This window comes from Alosa alosa, chromosome 10 (genome assembly GCF_017589495.1).
Source record: "Alosa alosa isolate M-15738 ecotype Scorff River chromosome 10, AALO_Geno_1.1, whole genome shotgun sequence".
NCBI lineage: Eukaryota > Metazoa > Chordata > Actinopteri > Clupeiformes > Clupeidae > Alosa > Alosa alosa.
The window spans coordinates 19,518,932-19,538,861 of NC_063198.1; the positions used below are offsets into that span (position 1 = coordinate 19,518,932).

Here is a 19,930-nt window from a genome sequence, read left to right on the forward strand (position 1 = left end):
GGCACTGACAAGCCCGTCTGACAGGAGCAGTTAGTGTCCACCACGTGTCCTCTTCATATTAGCCAACTCATGATGTGGTGGTGGTCAAAGACCGCTGCAGTGCAGTGTATTGATCAAAGGTAAATGAGGGCGATATCTGGCATTATTGATGTTTTTCGCAGCTAGTCCGCACGCTAGTGGGTGTGTGGACGCTCCCTGCTTCAGAAGGCAGCGTGATGATTCCCTCTGAGACGTTTCTGCCTTCCCCTGCTGTGTGTGTGTGTGTGTGTGTGTGTGTGTGCATGCTTGTGTGTGTGTGTGTGTGTGTGTTTGCTGGTGTTCAGTAAAAATGTATGCAAATGAATGCTTAAACGAGTGGAAGAGAGGGGGGTGGGGTGGACGGAGGTTATTTGGGAGCAGGACTCCTCCCTGGATGGAGGAAGCTTTGCTGTTTAATGCGGGTGAAAATGGGTGGATCTGTTTCTGTGAATATTCATTAATTTGTTAATTAAAGTCGTTTAAAGGCATAGCATTGCAGGGCTACAGGATTTGGGGGAGTTTGTTGACCAGCCATGCATAAGCAGACATGAGCCAAGCGGGACACACACACACACACACACACACACACACACACACACACACACACACACACATTGTGCCTCATGCTATGCTGGTTGCCAATGATGGTGATAGCCAATGGATAGCGAATTCTCATTGTGTACACTAATTGCTTTCGGTTTCACAGAGGCCCTCTGGCATTTACTTTCACTAGAGTCATCTCTCTCTCTCTCTCTCACTGTCTATCTCTCTGTACGTCCCCATCTCTTTTGCTCTCCTCTCTTATTCATTTCTCTCTCTTATTCCAGCCTCTCTTTCTGCTTCTCTCTCTCTTCTTCTCTTTCTACCTCTCTCTCTCACCCACTTTGTCCTTCTTCTCCTCCTCTTGCCCTCTCTTTTCTTTTCTATTCCTTCCTCTCCTCTCTCCCCTCTTCCCCCCCTTCTCTCTTCCTCCTCCTCTTGTCCTTGTACCTCCTGCTCTCTCTTTCTTTGTGTCTGTCATGGCCCTGATTTGACACATCACCAGCAAATCCTCCGACCGTGGCCAAATTGATATTTGCACCACAGCGCGACAAACCTGAAGGGGATTGGGGGAGGTTTCCACATTTGCTCCAGTGTCTCATCAGCATAAATCCATCAAAGCTGGCCCAACACCCCTCTCGTTCATGAATAATAGACCGGTCCTAATGAATTCATCTGCATGTTGGCATAGGTGGTCATATTCAGCGCTTTTGTCGTCCCCCGATTATGACACATTATTAAACTGTCAGTCACTTGTCAGACACGGACCCCCTCTGTAGTTTGTATTCCTCTGAAAAGCCCAACATTAGGAGTAGGAGAGAGGGACAAGAGAGGGTAGAGAGAGAGAGAGAATGAGAGAATGACAGTGTATGAGAGAGAGAGATGGAGAGAGAGACGGATAGTTCATTGTTGTGGAGCATTGTGTGTCTGTGTGTGTGTGTGTGTGTGTGTGTGTGTGTGTGTGTGTGTGCACGTGCGCATGCATGCATGTGTGTTTGTATCTACAGTATATACATTCAAGTACTTGTTTTTATATGTGTGTCCAACCTATCAGCTGGGTAGTCTGGTGTTTTTGGAGTAATTCAGATGGGGTGTACAGCAGGGCTTGTCGTTTGTTTACATGGATCTTGGCCACTGGGTAGAAGCTGCTGCCCTCGAGGTCAGCGCTCGGTCTTAGATAACCCCAGTGCCCCCGCTGTTCTCGTCACGTCGAGTGTTAGCTGATTGGATTATGTGCAGTATGACTAACACAGATGTTTTTGTGCCACTACAGGGAGAGAGTGTTTCTCTCCTCAGACATTTCCCCTGTCAGCCTGGGAACAAAGGTTATGACCGCATCAGAGGGGTGACCATGGTAACTGCGAGGAGGATGTTTTATGATGTCGGGCAGCGAAGGCTGCCGTGTCATTGGTTCACCCCGACAACCTTGAGCATTTATCAATTTGTGGTCCCTACTGTCATCATAGACAGACACACACACACACACACACACAAAACACACACACACACAAATACACAAAAAATTATAGTATTCAAGGTCAGCTAAGGCTCAAATTCACACATAACACCTTATATCACATTCTCTCTCTCTCTCTCTCTCTCACACACTTTCTTTCTTTCTTTCTCTCACTCTCTCACACACACACACACACACACACACACACACACAGACTCTCTCTGACAGACACACCATGTGGGTCTGAGGAATGACAAGGTCACCTCTCTGCTCTGAAGTCTGCACATCTTCCTGATGGGATATATTAATCTGAGAGAGACAAAGAGAGAGAGGAAGCAATGAGAGGATGAGATGACAGTCATTCAGAAAGTGAAGAGAATGAAAGCAAACCAAAACAAACAAGAGGCTCTAGAGCCAGAGGCCCCACAGGATTGAGACATCTGGAGATGTTGGTGGGGTGGAGTGGCCATGTTGGTGCTTACTTAACAGGGAACAAGTCTCTGGGGTCAAAGGGGTGGTCCTAAAGAAAAGCAACATGTGTCTGTGTGTGTGTGTGTGTGTGTGTGTGTGTGTGTGAGTGTGGCCAGGAGGTAGTTTTTCTGTGTGTGTCTGTCTGTGTACTCATTCGTACATGTGGCACTGACAATCTCTCAGGCTGTCTGACTCACCCTCTCTGACACACACACACACAAATAAACACACACATAGTCTCCCTCTCTGACACACCCACACACACACACACACACAAATAAACACATACAGAGTCTCCCTCTCTGACACACACAAACAAATAAACACACAGATTCCCTCCCTCTCTTACAAACACACACACACACACACACAAATACACACATACAGATTCTCTCCTTCTGCCACTCGGTCTTTCTTCCACATTGTATCCTTTTCAGTCATAAAGGTTCAATAAAGTCAAATTTAATCTCTCTCTCACACCAACTTTTTCCTCCCCTCTTTCTCTTTCTCATTTACACACACACACACACACACACACACACACACACACACACACATTCTGATGCCGTTCCACTCTCACTGAGCAAACATATGTGTGTGTTTTCCTGCCTCGGCACACCTGCAGCAGCCACCTCACCTACAGTACCAGCAGTCTGCCCTACTGCACAATCACTCTGTGCATGCAGAGGGACATGCTTGGCCATGCTGTGACCTCTCCCTTAGTTTACTGACCATACACACTAATGCTCCAGAGCAAGTCTGGTTCTAATTATGATGACCGACTCTGATCTGCTATGTCTGACATGATGTGTTGGAGTGGATTAAGTCATGCCGTTTGTTTAGTGTCGGTTTTCTAAAGGGGGGGTGAACACACACACACACACTCACACACACACCCTGCCTTTTCTCCTGGTGTTGGGGGACTGGGTGTGTGGTTTCACAATCCTCCCTGAAGCAAGACTTCTCTCTTGTGCTTTCTTTCTTAACTGAAGAGCAACATGGAAAAAAGAAAGAATGGAGTTCAATGGCAGTGCAAAGCTGTTTGAAGATTGTCTTTTTCTTTCTTTCCAGTAAATGCCAACAGTAACTTTAGGCTTTATTTATTAACACCCTACCTTTTGGTCACTATCTTTTGACATTTCTTCACTCCCCTCCCCCTCTTTTTTCCGATCATTTTGTTTTTCACCGTCCACTCCCTTTCTCAACCTTTTCAACTCCATTTTTTTTAGCATGTTCCATTATATTTCTTCCAGAATGTTCCATAGATCTTGTTTGTGTCTTTAACATTCTTCACTCTCCTCCTCGTCCTCCCTCTCCGTCATGTGTGTCCTCTACTCTGCCTCTCGCTGGACTGGACCGGACTGTCCCGTCCCAATGGTGGGATATGATTTAATTTGGTGGCTAATCCTTTTTCCCTGCCCGTCATGGCTCGAGCGGGTCACTGCCAAGTCCTGACCCAGCTCCTCTACGCTGGCCTTGATTATGATCTCAACCTCTGCAGCTGACTCCTCCTTCCACTTCTCCTTCTTCTCCTGCTTGTTCTTCTCCCCTACTTCTCCATCTTTTTCTCCTTGCCATCATCCTCCTCCTCTTCCACCTCCTCTCTCCTATCAATCGTCCTACTCTTCCTTCTCCTTCACCTCCTCCTCCTGTACAAGCTCGTTCTTCTCTCTCTGCTCTTCTCCTCCCCCTTGTAAACCATGACCTTCTCCCAGTCTCTGAGTTCCTGGGATGACTCACCCCTCTTGCATCATCAGAAGAACCCCCCCCCCCTAACCCCAACCCTTTTTTGACACGCCACTGCTGCCCCTCTGACCCCATGATGGAGTAATGTGCTGGCCAAAGTCCTCCGCAATGATCTCAGCTCCAAAGGGCCCAGTGAGGGGTGTTGTGTGTGTCACAGTTGGACCATGGCCTGATTGTTGCCTCCAGCAGACTTCCCAGTTGATTTTGACCCTATTGCCCCCCCACAAACACTCCCCCACACACTCATCTGTGTTTTTCATGAGTTAGGGTGTGTTTAGGAGCATCTGCAAGAAATATGTTTTGGGTGGGGTGAGAGGTGTGTGTGTTATTTGGACAGGTCGTATATCATTGGTGCGTGCCTGAGTGTGTGTCTGAAACAGAGAAAGTATGTGTGGATTGTTTGTGTTTGTGTGTGTGCCGGCCTTGTTTCTCAGTGTCTGTGGTCAACCCTGCTGCCTAATAAAGCATGCGCACGGAGGCTCCTGCTATCCCTTCAGCTTTCAGCTGCCTCAGAGAAGGCTGCAGACTAGACTCCACCAGTAGGGAATAGCCTGCTGTGACTACCAAGCAAAACACACACACACACACACACCACACACACACCACACACACACACACACACACACACACACACACACACGCCACACGCCAACCACACAGGGGAAAAACTTTTGTAGAACAGCAACTGCAGTAACTTGAACTGAGAGCGATTAAATCCGTCATCTCTTTTTTTTCTCTCTTTAACCCACCTCTGGGAGCTTTTGGCAACGTCCCACTCACGTTGAGAGAGAGAGAGAGAGTAAAGGAGAGAGAGAGAGAGAAAAGAAGAAAGAGAGAGAGAGAGAGAGAGAGAGAGAGAGAGAGAGAGAAAAGGGAGGAGTGGCTCCGGTCTGGATGCTGCTAGAGGATCTGCATGACTTCTCCACACATGCTGCCTGTTATTTCTGCGTCTCTTTCTTTCGTTCTCTTTCTCTTGTCACCTCTGTTTTTTGTGTCGTTGTCATCACCTCCTCTCTCTCTCCCCCCCCCGACTTTCTCGGTCACACGTTTTGACCGCCATCCCTAAACACCCAGCCCAGGTGTCCAGGCTAGCGATGCCTTGGACATGTGGAACGTAATGTGGAAGTACTGCATCTCCGTCCGGACCATAAGGTAGGGGCTTGGCTCTTGTTTCTGACAGGTCGCTTTTCCTCAAAGCGCATCTGGGAAAAGGATGGCTGCGGTAGATATGAGTGCTTTTCCAGAGGTGGGGACGGTATTCGTGGAGCCCACGGTTCACCCCGGGTCCACACCTGTTGAATACATTTGATGTCTCACAGCAGGCTGCTTCAGTTTATCTTACCAGCCTGTTCCTCAGGTTTAACACTGACAATGAATGACTGGTGCATGATGATGTGGTTTCTACGTCTCTATATGCAGTGATTTCAGTCGAGCTTATGGTTTTCCCATGTGTGCTCTCAAGTAGCGGACGTCAGAGAATGTAAATATAACATAAACGGACGTGACTTCTACTAATGTAAGGGTAGCAGAGTGGGACATGACTGTTGTGAAGTTTGTGGCTTTAGCAGAATTTCTTCCTGTTCTCAGAGTTATGTTGAGTTCATGAACCAGTGTCATTGTCATTGTCATACGAGTTCTGTACTCTTTGCTGTGTGAATGAAAAGTACTGTAAGTTCTCTCAAAATTGAACTCAACCCAGTGTTTTTGATGTGTATTTGCCTAATAAGGAAGCAAGCCATTGCAGCTGCATGTGTTTGTCGGCCCGGCTGATAACAGCTCAGTCTTTGATATTCCTTGAACATTACTGGAATGGAACCGGCTAGAGTTGGAATCTGGCTGTTTGGCTTGGGATGGCTTTTGTAATCCGAGTGGGCTTCCTCTTTCTGTCCCGCTGGAGGAGCTAGGAGTTTGGGGCATTAATAGCTGCGCTCCCCTTTGGCCATGCCGAGGGTTGGGAGGGCTAAAATTAGTGGCCCCGGGGTTAAGCCTGGAGCTGCCTGGAGTCAGGAGATCGGCCAATCAGAGCCCTGCCTGGTCGTGACCCTGTAATTCAGATCCGCCGCTTTGGTCTCACCGCAGATGGAGGAGTGTTGCCCCGAACAGAAAGTCTGACTGTTGTTGGGAAGGAGTTTGGGGTTGTGTGAGTGAGTTGCTTTGTGTGTGTGTGTGTGTGTGTGTGAGTGTGTGAAACAGGGGGGTAGTTGTGCAGCAGTTCTCCTGGTCGGTTTTCCATCTCTTGTTTTGTTCCGCTTCATGGCAGGTTTCTGTTACGCATTTTTTCCTCTTTTGCTCATGTGTCAGTTCCTCTCTGTTTTTCTCTGTTTATTCACACACAAACACACACACACACACAAAAACAGCATGAAAGTTCGCAAACTCACTGCTGCATTTAGCCATTCGTATTATCACAGGCTGAATGGGTGGGGGGGGGGATAGGGGTATATAGCCCGTATCTCTGATGCCTTTTGCCTGTATTTGTTTAGGCTTGACTGGACTGGAAGTGATCGCTTCTTTGATAGCAGTCTTCTCTGAAAGAGGCAGCACATAGCTGAATGTAAAGGGAGGCTTCCCTTCTGTCTTATCTTTGTCTTATCTTTGTGTGTGTGTGTGTGTGTGTGTGTGTGTGTGAGTGTTTTGTGGGGTGTGTTGCTGGTGCCCTTCCTCTCCACTGGAGATTCAGCAGACAGTGGTCTGATGTTTTGACCACCTGGCTGTCACTCTTTCATGCTCACTCCTCTCTCTCTCCGTAGTCTCCTTATCTTTGTTATGTGTCCAGTTCTCTCTAGGTGTTTGTCTTATTATTAGACCCATCTTCCCACTGCGTCCACTCTCACTCCTGGGTTAGTTAGTCCATGCCAAGTCACAGAGAAGTCCCTACATGACCGCTTCAGTCTTGCAGTTTTTTTCTCCAAATATTTTCCCTATACTGTATACCCATACTCCACATATGGGCACAGACAAAGTTTGAGAGCCCAATATCAATACCAATACCAATACCACTGTTTTCACGTTCACTGTCTAAAAGAATATGATTTTCTACTGTGACTAACAACTTCCATCTATAAATGTTTTATTTGAGTGTATATTTATCCTATCTTCAACACATAATATGTGTTGAAGATGGGATAAATATACATTCAAATAAATGTATGTTACGATCGATACATGAAGGAAATTGTTTTGAGATTTCAGTATATACCATTGTAGTCATGGAAAGACCCCCCCCCCCCCTCTCTCTCTCTCTGCTCTCTCTCTGTTTCTTTCTTTCTTTCTTTCTTTCTTTCTTTCTCTCTCTCTCTCCCTCTCTATCTATCTATATATCTGTCTATCTATCTATCTCTGTCTATCTATATCTCTCTATCTGTCTATCTAGATATTTTTCAGTCTCTGTCTATCTTCTCTGTCACTTTCAACATCTATATCACTCCCCTATCTCTGTCTCTGTCTCTCTCTCTCTCTCATTCTGCAAAAGCAGTTACTCTTTATTCCTCATACCCAGAGGCTCAGACAGTGTGGTTAGGCCTCCCCTGCCTGGCCCCTGAAGCTCCCAAAAAAAGTGTTGGCCTTACAGGCAGTGGGGGCTGGTGGGGGGGGGGGGGGGGGGGGGGGGGGGTTGCGGGGCGTTGATGGGAAGTGTTTTCCTCAGAGGCCCCCACTGAGGCTGAGGCTGTGTGTTCAAAACAAAACGAGAGAATAAAGAGAAAACATGACAGAGAGAGAGAGAGAGAGAGAGAGAGAGAGAGAGAGAGAGAGCAGAAAGGGGCGAATGGGAGCACAGGCAGACACAGAGAGAAAGAGAAGAGACAGCGAGAAAGAGATCTGAAGGAGGACTGACGACACTGATGCACGCACACACACACACCACACACACACTCACACACTCACGGCCGAGAAAAAGAGCAAAACTGTGGATAGAGTACAGAAAAACAGATGAAGGGGCCTGACATACATATGGAAAGAGAGTCAGAGGGAGAGAGTGCGAGAGTGAGAGAGAGAGAGAGGGGGGGGAGAGTGAGAGAGAGGGAGGGAGAGAGAGATGGAGAGACTACAGTGAGTGTAACTTAAGAGCGAAAGCAACCTGATCGGGGCCAAAAAACTGCAGGCACAGAGAGCACAGCGTATTATTAATTTACTGAGGTGGCCAACACACACGTCCTGACCAGCATCTGCACAGAGACCCAGAGAGATCGAGATAGAGAGAGGAAGAAAAAGAGAGAAGGAGGGAACCTGAAGTCAAGAAGAGAAGGAAAAGAGGAAAGAGAGAGAGAGAGAAAGTCTTATACACAGGAAGAGAAGACAGAGAGAGAAATAAACAGAGGAAAGAAACTGTGAACCCGAGGCCCTGGATGGCCTCACCGGAAGGACACTAACTAAAATCCCAGACATCCTGGCGTCCTCCGCTCCTCACGAGGACCGCAGCTGACTGAACGACCGGCAGACAGACTAACGGATGGTACACCTGGGGGGGGCCTTTGAGGCAAACACGGACCCTTTACTGCTGCTGCCCTAACACACACAAACACACACACACACACACATACACACACCTCCTTTAGGGGCTCAGGCAGAGACTGGTCTGGCAGAGGAGGCCTGTAGGGGAACTGCTGGTGTTGTTGTTGGGGCGGAATTCTGTACCGCATGTACTGCGCTGTACTCCCAGAGTGTTCCAGAAGCCTTAGGAGCCAGCCTGGGACAACTAGCTTGGATTTCAGGAGCTGAAAAACAAAACCGGACTCCGACCGGCAGAACGAGCAGTTGTGTGCTGCGTACACACACACACACACACACTCACAGACACACACTCACAGACTAGGAGGACTATGCAGAGAAACCCAGCTGTACGTCTCTTTCTCAAGTCATCTTCGAAACCAGTGTAGATCAACCAGACAAGCTCCAAATAACATCAAAACACGAGTGGAGTGGTCAGAGGGAACAGTGGTCCTAGTGTGGGTGAGTACGAGCACTAACTGAGTCATTTCAGCCCCATTTGAAGTGGAGGAAACTGCTCCGTAATGTGGGAGTGTGGTTACCCAAGGGAGGACCTCAGCTGGAAAAGGGGGGCTATTTTAAGACTGGTCCCGTCACTCGCTCTAAATCACAGGAGTGTTTGTCTGTTTGCTTGCTGCTTATGTAGATTGTACACCCCTTTCATGGAACAAGAGTGTTGTGTAACATTTCTGGTGTAGATGTATTGTTTTTATGTGTGTGTGGTGGTGGTGTGTGTGTGGGGGGGTCAGTGAATGTTAGTGGTCAGCTACTGGACTGAATTGATTTTGTGAAGATGTTCTGGTTTGTCTGGTTTCTGTGTTGCGTTTCTTTGCGTTACATTTCATGCCTTTCTGGTCTGCTATGTGTGAAATTCCTCTCATCCCTAACAGAGTTCTTCATCCTGCGCGTCTCGGTTGCGGTTGTGGCGCTGTCTAGAGTCAGCTGGACATTAGTTTGTGACAGGAACACAAATTCCAGTGGCGGTGGTGTTGTTTTAACAGAAGTAACAAAAGATCACTTGCTCAGAGTCTATGATTTACTTGGTTTCCCTCATTACAAAGTGCTTGTCCATGGTGCCATAGTCTGAATTAAAGAGAAGGAAGACCTTCATGGTACCATAAATATAACTCATTGAATGTGACGCGATGTTCAAGACTGGTAATTTGGTAAATTGTTAATTAAAACCTGTATTCGGAGTGAGAGTACTTTTGATCATTGGGGGTGTTGCTCTTTCCCTGCCAGTCCGCCCTGTCAGTCGGCCAGAACTGTAATTAGACGTAATGAATATTTCAGTGCCCGTGGTATCTGTTTCCTCAGGTAATCCAAGTCAGCCTGCTCAGTCTAATGTCCTCAGCACAGGAATGAATAAGACAGGAGGCGTGTCTGTGTGTGTGTGTCTGTGTGTGTGTGAGGGTCATCTTCCATATTTCAATAAATTATTTTCATCTGCAATATATTATGTATCATCGTTTACTTGGATAGGATAGAGTTCAGTATTGGGATTGGGAGCCTATTGCTCGGCATCTGACTAATGAGAAACATTGAGGACCATAGAGCTTTAATTCACAGGGTAGTAAAAGCTGAATATAAGTGTTTAGCTCGTAATATTCCAACATTTTGAATATTTCTGTCAGAATATTACACTCAGTTTAATTGCTTTGGGACTGGACCTAAATGGATATTACAGCAAAGCACTATATAGTTTATTACACAGTAAACACACCATATTAAATATGTTATTTCTCTGTATGGATTCTGTCAGTAGGCACTTGAGGTCTCAAATTGAGGTCTTAACATTCAGCCTTCTCTCTGTGGAGAGAACAACCCTGTGGAGTAAACAACCTTGCCCCCACCCCCTCACTGCCCTATGCAGGCCCCTACTCCCCCAACCCAATCCCGTTTGACCCCAGGCCATGGTCAGTCCGGAGCAGTCATCGCCCCGCTGGCCACCTGCTCTCTCGACTCTGGCCAGCCATGTTTTATGCATCTCCCGGTGAGAGGGCGCAGGGCCAGGCCACTGTCCAGTGCAATGCTCATCCAACATTAATGGCTTCGGTGACCTCGACTCCAAGATGGGGTCACTGTGTCCCATCTCGCTTCTTGCCCACCTAGCGGAGCCCACTCCTGGTGATCAACGTACAGTACCATACACACACACACACACACACACACACACACACACACACACACACACACACACACACACACACACACACACACACACACACAGACACACACATCACCTCATTGCTACCCATTTTCCAGATAAAGATGAGAAGTTATGTCTTTAGCCAAAGACAGGTATTGGTTTTGTTTTTTGTCTTTGCCCCTGTCATGATTTCCTATCTCACACTCCAGTCCCAGCCCTTTTCCCTCTTCCACTTGCCCAGCATGCAATGGGACAGGGTATTATTGTCACCATGGGGGAGCCAACTCTTGCTTTCCAAAACTACCTGCTGGGGTGTTTTCCTTTTAGTGTGCTGAGGTGTATGATGTTGCATGGTGTTCCATCTCCCTAGCAGTCTTTAAGCACATGAGAGATCTTTCTCAGAACTCTGTATAACATTGAGGCTTTTCTGTGAGACTGGATGCGTCCCAGCTTCAGCAGACAGAGCAGTGGCGTGTAGTGCTGCTCCTAGCACATGATCTCAGTCCCATGCTATTATGTAAGCCGTATAAACATCATTAGGCTTGTAAAACAGCCAGCAGCCACAGAATGGCTAGCGGAGTGGAAGCTTTCGGAGAGGCCCACACCACACATATATTTTTCTCATATTAAAAAGGGAGAGTGAGAGAGAGAGACGGAGAGGAAGAAGGAGGGATGGTGCGGGAGGAAAGAATGCTGTTGGGGTGGAAACTCTTGGAAGAGGAAGAGAATCCTACTGCAGCTGGAGACAGAACAGGAGAGGGGCCCAAGCATCCACTGACTCTTCCATGCAGGCAACGCTTTGTTCTGAACAGCAAAGTAGGTCCAGGTTCGCGCAGAGTCCTTTGATGTATCTTAAAGGTGGAGCCGCGGTATTAGATATGGTCCTGTGTCTGCCTCATCTCATCAGCAGAATGCTCTGCTCCTTGCTTCTAGCCTCTCCACTCATTGTGCTATCTACCCCCTGAAATACACAATACACTTTATGGTTCAATTAAAAAAAGAAAGAAAGAAAGAAAAAGTCCTAGCCAATGGCCTGCAGAGACTACCAAAGCAGCCATGTGGCCCTCTGATTCCTGCTCTAGCCTCTGCTCTGTCTCTTTCTCTCTCTCTCTCTCTCTCTCTGCAATTATTTCCACAATGATTCCTTTCACTGATCTTGGCGTGAGCATCATCGCTTGGCCAGCAATGGGCGCCTCATTAAAAGCAGCTTCAGCACTTTGTGTGAGTGTCAGAGAGCCATGCTGCTCCCTTCACAGTTAAGACTCCAAAAGAGAGAGAAGAGAGAGAAGAGAGAGAGAGAAGAGAAGAGAGAGAGAGAGAGAGATGGGGGTGGACAGAGATAACAGGCCTTCTTCTCAAAAGCCTGGACTTTTTTCAGTGTTGTTAATGGGAAGACTGAACATCCATTATTGTTTGTGTCATGTCACAGCCAGAACTCACAAATATTTATTTGCTTCATTCCATTAGTTGTTAGCGCCATTGGAACCCAGCAGAGGTGCCCAAAAACATTGGGTATCAGCCATAAATCATCTGCTACCAAAACCACTTCCATCCAACTCTGGATGTGTTTCCTTGGCAAGCCACAATAGATGTTGTTTCATTACTTTAATGACACATTAGTTTTCTTGACAGTTCAGAGAGGAGTTCTTGTTATGTACGTTTGCCAATTATAACAAGAGTTTAATTTATATCTAGGTGTCTAGGTCTTAGGCCACATAAGGAATATCCAAACAGAGGGAATTGTTAAGAGGGCACATTTAGCTAGGCTACTGAAGAGCCTCTCATCATGTAATAATGTCATAAGATACATAATGTTTCATGTAATACATTCAAAACTTAATATACACAGTGTTTAGATTAGCATCACCAATTAGTTATTAAATACCTGGTAGTATTTCAGGGTGCTTGAAATAGGCCCACAGTGTTCATATCAGGGACTATGTTGGAGTGTAGCAGTACTCTGCAATCTGAACCTAGACATGGACATGGCACAATGATGCCAGTTAAGTATCGGAACACCCCCAATTATCACCACTTTTGTTCGGAAATTCTAAAACAACAATGTTTTTTAACACTTCAAAATAACATTTGCTAAATTAACCATACATTTTTCAGTAGCCATAGGTGTGTAGATTTGAACAAAATCTTGTTTGGTTCTTAACGGGAGCATTTACTGCCTGAAATATCCGATTTTGTTTACCACGCTCAGAGTTTATAGTGCTGGCCTGATGGATCGCCTATTCACGCCGTTTCAACGGCACATGAGCGGTTAGACCGAGAATTCTCGTCATGAAATTAAAATTCCACTGGAGCTCCAAGCGGATGTGTACACGCAGCCTTACAACACTGTTTACAGCTCTTCGAGTCACGGTAAAATGTCAATGGTACATAGCTGTCCGCCGTCTTGGTTTGTATAGAAATGGACATTGAGTGACACATACACCCAAGACGGTGGAAATACGGGACCGACGGTAATAGGGGGAGTTTTCCGATAACTCAGTACAGTAATGCTCCAGCCTGCACCTGCCTCCTAGTGCCTGCTCCCCCTCTGTGACTCGATGCTGTGGGGTCTGGGCCGTCTGTCCACCCAGAGTGTGGACTGTATCAGTTTGGGCATTAAGCACAAGGGGTCTGTCCCCTGTGGTTGCTATGAAGCCCATCCCTGGGGGTATTGATTTGAGGCCGCGGCTGGCTGGCACAGAGCTTTTAGTTATTGTTGGCAGGAGTCTTTTGAAGGGCTCGCCGGAGCCACTGACAGATTTGGGCTGGCTTTGAAGAAGCTGCTCTTTTCAGGGCTTTGGAAGAAATGATGGACTGTCAGGTGAGAGAAAAAGAGAGAGAGCCAGAGAGAGGAGGTTTGAGGCTTTCAAAAAAAGTTCAAAGGGAACTGGCATTAATCAAACTTCTACTCTGACCATATTCAATCCCGTCATAAGGATGGGGAATGAGGAGTTATTGTAATATTAACATCTTGTCTAATTACACGTCTACAACTGGTCCATGCTGAGTGAAATTAAGCGCATTGTGAGCGCTGAGTTCAGTAAAAGCAGCAGCGTCACTCAGGCCACAGGGGAAGTTGTTCATGCGTGGAGCAGCGCGCTTGCCTTTTAGTCATCTCATTGTTAATGCTCTGTGAGGTGTTTCCTCTCTTTTCTCTTTTGTAGATCATCAGACTACACCCCCCCTCCCTCTCTACACCTCCGCCCACGCTCTCTCTGTCTCTCTGTCTCGCTCTCCTCTCCCGAAGCTCTCATTGTCTTATCGCCTGTTTGAGTATTCATGAGTGGCGTGCGCGCCCAATGACGCGTATTGAGGCCCCACAGATCAATTACTCTGCATTCGGCCCTATCAATCTCTCTCCTCAACCCACCCTACCCCACCCCACCCTACCCCACTCCACCCTCTCTCATCTCAAGTCCTGCCTGCTCAGAAGCCCATCCCTCATAATGACACCCATGATTATTCATGAGAGAGAGAGAGTGATAGGGAGAGAGAGATAGTGTGTGTGTGTGTGTGTGTGTGTGTGTGTGTGTGTGGGTGGATGTGTGTGTGTTAGAGAGAGAGCGAGAGAGAGAGAACTATCTGGGATGGAGATGAAGAACAGAAGGAAATCCCCATTCTGTGGACAGAATTGACGTAATTGTGTCCATGTGTCACTCCCATCCTCCTCTTGTGTGTCCACTCTGTATTTTTCTCACTGTCCTATCAGGCTGTGGGACATTTTCTCGACATCAGTCTCATTTCCAAGCCCAGTGCTGTGCAAGGTCTCTGCTGTTTGTGTGTGTGATTAATGGGAGTCTTGCAGGGGAACAGTATTTCAAAGCCCCTTCCTGATTTGTATGGACAGAGTAGGCTAATGCATCTATATTAGTGCACACATCAAAATGTTTGAGTGATGCTACATGTAGAGCTCATTTCCATCTACATGCACACACTTCATAAGATGCCAGAACACCAGTCAGCCCCCCTTTACAGTATGCTACCGAGTCTGTGTGTGTGTGTGTGTGTGTGTGAAAGAGAGAGAGAGAGTGAGAATGTGTGTGTGTGTGTGTGTGTAGTGCAGAGCTGGCACATATACAGCAATTAGCCTACATCAGTGCTGGTGTGTCATTGCTGTCAGTTAGGGACTATTGGCCTGTGTGTGTGTGTGTGTGTGCAGCGCTGCGTGCGTCGTGCGTGCACGTCGCACGCATAACCGGCGTGAACCGCCTCAAGCAACCGCTACACATGCGCGTGTTTGTGTGTGTGGATGCAGATGGTGCAGTGTGAAGTGGGATTGTACTAGGTGGGTTGGGGAGGGGTTGGCTGCTGTCGATATAGTCCAGGCAGCTGGCAAAGCCTCCCTCTCCCTCCATCCATAATGACTGGACAGACCTGATCACAGTGAGTGGTCCCCATGCATTAATCTGTCCTCCATCCTCTCTAATGAAAAGCAGTTTTAACGTCCAATTAGCCAGTAATACCACATTCACTTTGTGTGTGTATATGCACGTGCCCGCGCGCGTGTGTGTGTATGCGGGTGTTTGTGTGCATGTTTTTTCGAGTTTGTATGTGAGGTTTTGTGTGTGTGAATTTGTGTTTGTGTGAGTGTGTTTGTTTGAATATCACTGTGTATGCATGCTTTTGTGTGTGTGTGTGTGTGTGTGTGTGTAGTGCAGAGCTGGCACACATACAGCAATTAGCCTACATCAGTGCTGGTGTGTCATTGCTGTCAGTTAGGGACTATTGGCCTGTGTGTGTGTGTGTGTGTGCGCGTGTGCGCGTGCGTGCGTGCGTGCGTGCGTATGTCGTCGTCTGTCGATGCGATACATCACTTTCCGGCCTCAAGCAACAGCTACACATGCGCGTGTGTGTGTTTGTGTGTGTGGATGCAGATGGTGCAGTGTGAAGTGGGATTGTCCTAGGTGGGTTGGGGAGGGGTTGGCTGCTGTCGATATAGTCCAGGCAGCTGGCGAAGCCTCCCTCTCCCTCCATCCATAATGACTGGACAGACCTGATCACAGTGAGTGGTCCCCATGCATTAATCTGTCCTCCGTCCTCTCTAATGAAAAGCAGTTTTAACGTCCAATTAGCCAGTAATACCACATTCACTTTGTGTGTGTATATGCGATGCCAGCAGCGTGTGTGTGTATGCGGGTGTTTGTGTGCATGTTTTTTCGAGTTTGTATGTGAGGTTTTGTGTGTGTGAATTTGTGTTTGTGTGAGTGTGTTTGTTTGAATATCACTGTGTATGCATGCTTTGTGTGTGTGTGTGTGTGTGTGTGTGTGTGTGTGGTCTTTTTCCTCATACATTTCTCTGTGTGACATGGATATTTGTATTAAAGGGACATCCAGGAGATCCAGTATAATTGCCTCCCCTGCACTCAGTCTCTCTGCCCTTGCTCCCTTGCTTTCATGCTACTGTCATACACATTTCAGCTTATCTGCAGTATAACTCTTCACCATGCTGACGTGCGGCGCTTATGCAAAAATACACCTTCAGTTATCTAGAGTGGGAGTAAGATAGCCCTTCATGTAGCATGTGGTTTATACTAGCGAGACAGTAGGCCATGAATCATGTGATGCACTGGAAAGCCAAACGACTTTAGCAACCCCTAGCAATGTCTTTCCGCATTTGAATGCCCTGATAATGGACATCAAAGAGATAATGGCCGTCACAGACATCAGGAAATATCAGCAGACTTAATGTTGTCTCACAGCCAGTTTGTGTGTGTGTGTGTTAGTGCGTGTTAGTGTGTGTGTCTGTGTGTGTGTGTGTGTGTGTGTGTGTGTGTGTGTGTGTGTGTGTGTGTGTGTGTGTGTGTCTGCCGGTGTTCATATTTCACCATTATGTAGGGTGCACAGCCCTCTGCTTTTAGTGCTACTATTATTAAATGCACAGTTTCCTCTTCCTCTTGTGAGGCTTCCCCATAGCTGGACCATCAAGTCCAGGAAAAGCTGAAGTGCACCAAGGAGACGGACCAATGGAGATGTTTGTTTTTCAAAGCCTTTTTCAGAGCTGTTCAGTGCTTTTGTGCTGCTCTTCCCTCCAGAACAATCAGAGGTCGGAAGTTCCAACAAGAGAGCACTTTCTAAGAGATAATCGGCACTTTCTACACAAAGTGCATGGGTTGGCAAATGTAAAACTTCCATTTTATGTCAAAGGTTTAGGAAAGAAAATCATAATAATAATAATAATAATAATAATAATAATAATAATAATAATAATAAAAGGCATGTCTGCTCTACTCCAACATGTATTTGCAGTGCAGTGGTAGGAAAGTGCATCATTATGTGCCGGGCTCCAGCACCGTAGAAGACATGGCAGCAGGCCACTCTGGGCGTCTGCTGAAGTGATCTGTGGCTCTGACCAGACGCTGATTCTACCGTCCAAATATGTGTAGCTACAGGACTGTATGCTCCTCTTTGTGCTTTAAAAGGAGGTCTACTTCAGGTGGGGTACAGAGGAAGTGGAGTGGCAGGTCCGTGCCTGTTGTCTGTGGTTCACATAAATCTCATTAACAGGCCCCGTACACCACCCACCCCCACCCTCTTGTTCACCCAAACAGAGGGTGGGCAGGGCGGAGCAAGTGGCGCCCTCTGGCTCTCGTAAATGAGCGGCTTGGCATCACCACTCTGAGAAGGACCACTTAGTGTCCCTGACAGGCCCCTATTGAGTGCTTCAGCGCGGCCCGTAAACAGTCATTACAACTGGCACACCGCACTAGGCACCGTGTAAACAAATGACGACATGCCTATCCTGAGCGTGGGCACGGTTGGAGCCATGTGGGGGCACTGGTGAGGAGGACTGATGGAGCACCTGCTCCCGTGGGGTCACTGCTGCTGCCCACAGCCTCCCCTCAGTGGCCAGCAGAGTAGGGGATCATCTACATGTTGAATGAGTTTGTCTCATTCATTTTACCTTTTTATTTCTATTTCTACCACCTCTGTTCGATAATTCATATCCTCTTAAAAGATCTTAAATCTTTCTGTCTGTCTCTCTGTCTGTCTGTTAGTCTGTCTGCCTCTCTCTCTCTATTTAATTCAATTCAATTCATTGTGCTTTATTGGCATGACTGTTGAAGTTACAATATTGCCAAAGCAAAAAAAAATAAATAATCAAAACAGGAGACAGTAATAATAATTGTACTAATAAAAACAATAATAAGATGAGAATGTAAATAATAGAGGGTAGGTAGAATAGAAGATAGAATAATAGGATAATAGAAGTAAAATTAGTAGGAAGAATAATAGATAAACAACAGTGGGGTGTAATCACTGGTTTACGGTTGCATTTTGTCTTTCATGACAGGCTAGTACATATTTTCCAGCTGCCATGCCAGTGCGATTTCTGGAATTTCGCCCAGGATATATTTTAGCTTAATCTCATTATTTTCATTTAAAATTTCAGGGCGTATGGTATTTGCTTTTATTTATCTCTCTCTCCCCCTGCCTCCTTACCATTCATACACTGTGTCTCACTTTGAAGTATCGCTGAGCATGTGTTGAAGCACTTATGGTGTTGGTTCTGTGTGAGGGTATGAAGGTCCAACAGCTGCCTATTGCCCGCCCCCACACCAACCCCTATGACCCCCAACCCTCACGAAAGAATGGGGCATGACATCACTCTCCAGCAGCTCAGGAGTGTGAGAAGATGCATTTGGCATTGAGAGCAGGTGGTGGTGGTGGTGGTGATGGTGGTGGGGGTTCGACCTGCCAAACCAATTCTGTACTCTCAGACAGGGATTAAGACTCTGCAGTAGCACTCCTGCCAGACATTTTCATTTGTACCTCTCTTGAGGATGATGTATGTCAGGAATAGAAAATGGATGGATATGAAATTGAAACCTTGGTCTAGGATAGGATGTGCCTTTGAGAGAAGATGATAAGAAGTCTTCCATCGTTTCAACATCTTTTTGATTTGATTTGAAATATGTTTCTTTTTGTTGTCTCTGAAATCCTAAATAGTATGGCAATAGGCTTCAAATTGAAGTCTCCTTCCCTGATACAGACACACACACATGTATACATGTGACGTACACATACACTCATACACTTGCTCGCTCTCACATTCTCTGTCTATCTTACACACACTCACATACACACACTTGCTTTTTCTCTCCCTGCCTCCCTCTCTCACTCTCATTCACTCACTCACACAAACGTACACACTCATACACACACACACACACACACAGATGTACACACACTCTCTCTCTCTCTCTATCTCTCTATCGCTTGCTTTTTCTTGCCCTCTTCGATCAAACTGTCTTCAGAAGTTTTGCCAGTGAGGAGGTTCTACTCGGCAGCCTCCTTTAATGAGCTCCCGAGAGTGGTCTAGGCCAATCAGAGGCCTCGCCCTGACTCCCAGGCTGCGTGCTAATTGGCCAGCATGGCTTGAGAGCCTCCCGCAGCAACACTGTCGTCCAGTGCAGCTTTGTTCATGTTGACTCACACACTCAAACAGACACACACTGTCATGCAGTTGTATGCCAAAGCTCTATTTATAAACCACTGTCTGCATCTGCCATAAATGTTAACTGACTCAATCCTCGATGTGTCATTCCTAGAGAAAGAGAGAGGAGGGGGAGTGAGTAACTGTGTTTTAATCATTTTGAAATGACTGATTGTGCTAAAGTCAGCACTGTTGGATGTTGGTCCTGGAAAGCTGAAGTATTCTGCCAGGGGTGTGTGGAGTCCCTCCTGCATCTGCATGTTCCACTGCAGTTAGTAATGTTGGTGAGGCCTTTAGAAGGCTGTGTTACAGCTCCCCCTACTGGTCATCTCAGTAACAACACAACTTCTCTACCTCACAACTCACAGCATTGCTTGGACCTATGAATTCACTAAGGCTGTTTTAGTGAGTGGAAAGTAATGACTGGACTAACTAATGTTTTTGCTTGACTGGAAAGACATTACGAGACTTTATAACTATATACTGTATTTCGGGATCTGAAGGGTTTCTACTGGATATCCATTCAGTTGATAGATGAACAAAGACATGGTTATGTGGAGGCAATTCACCTGTGTGATGCCATACTTACCTCATAAACCCCCACACACTCATCCGGGGAAAGCCCTAT

At 46.7% G+C, this 19,930-nt stretch overlaps 1 protein-coding gene across 6 annotated transcripts in view; it reads left to right on the forward strand.

Moving 5' to 3' along the window:
- Positions 1–19,930, forward strand: part of iqsec1b (IQ motif and Sec7 domain ArfGEF 1b) — a 179,545-nt gene that overhangs the window by 103,935 nt on the left and 55,680 nt on the right. Inside the window, exon 1 of one of the 6 annotated variants that reach the window (XM_048253908.1) lies at positions 5,176–5,383. The exons of the other annotated variants lie outside the window; for them this stretch is intronic. Coding sequence (XP_048109865.1) covers positions 5,337–5,383 — 47 coding nt within the window. The 5' untranslated portion in view covers positions 5,176–5,336. Of the gene's footprint in view, positions 1–5,175; positions 5,384–19,930 lie in introns of those variants that run through there. 6 annotated transcript variants of the gene reach the window in all.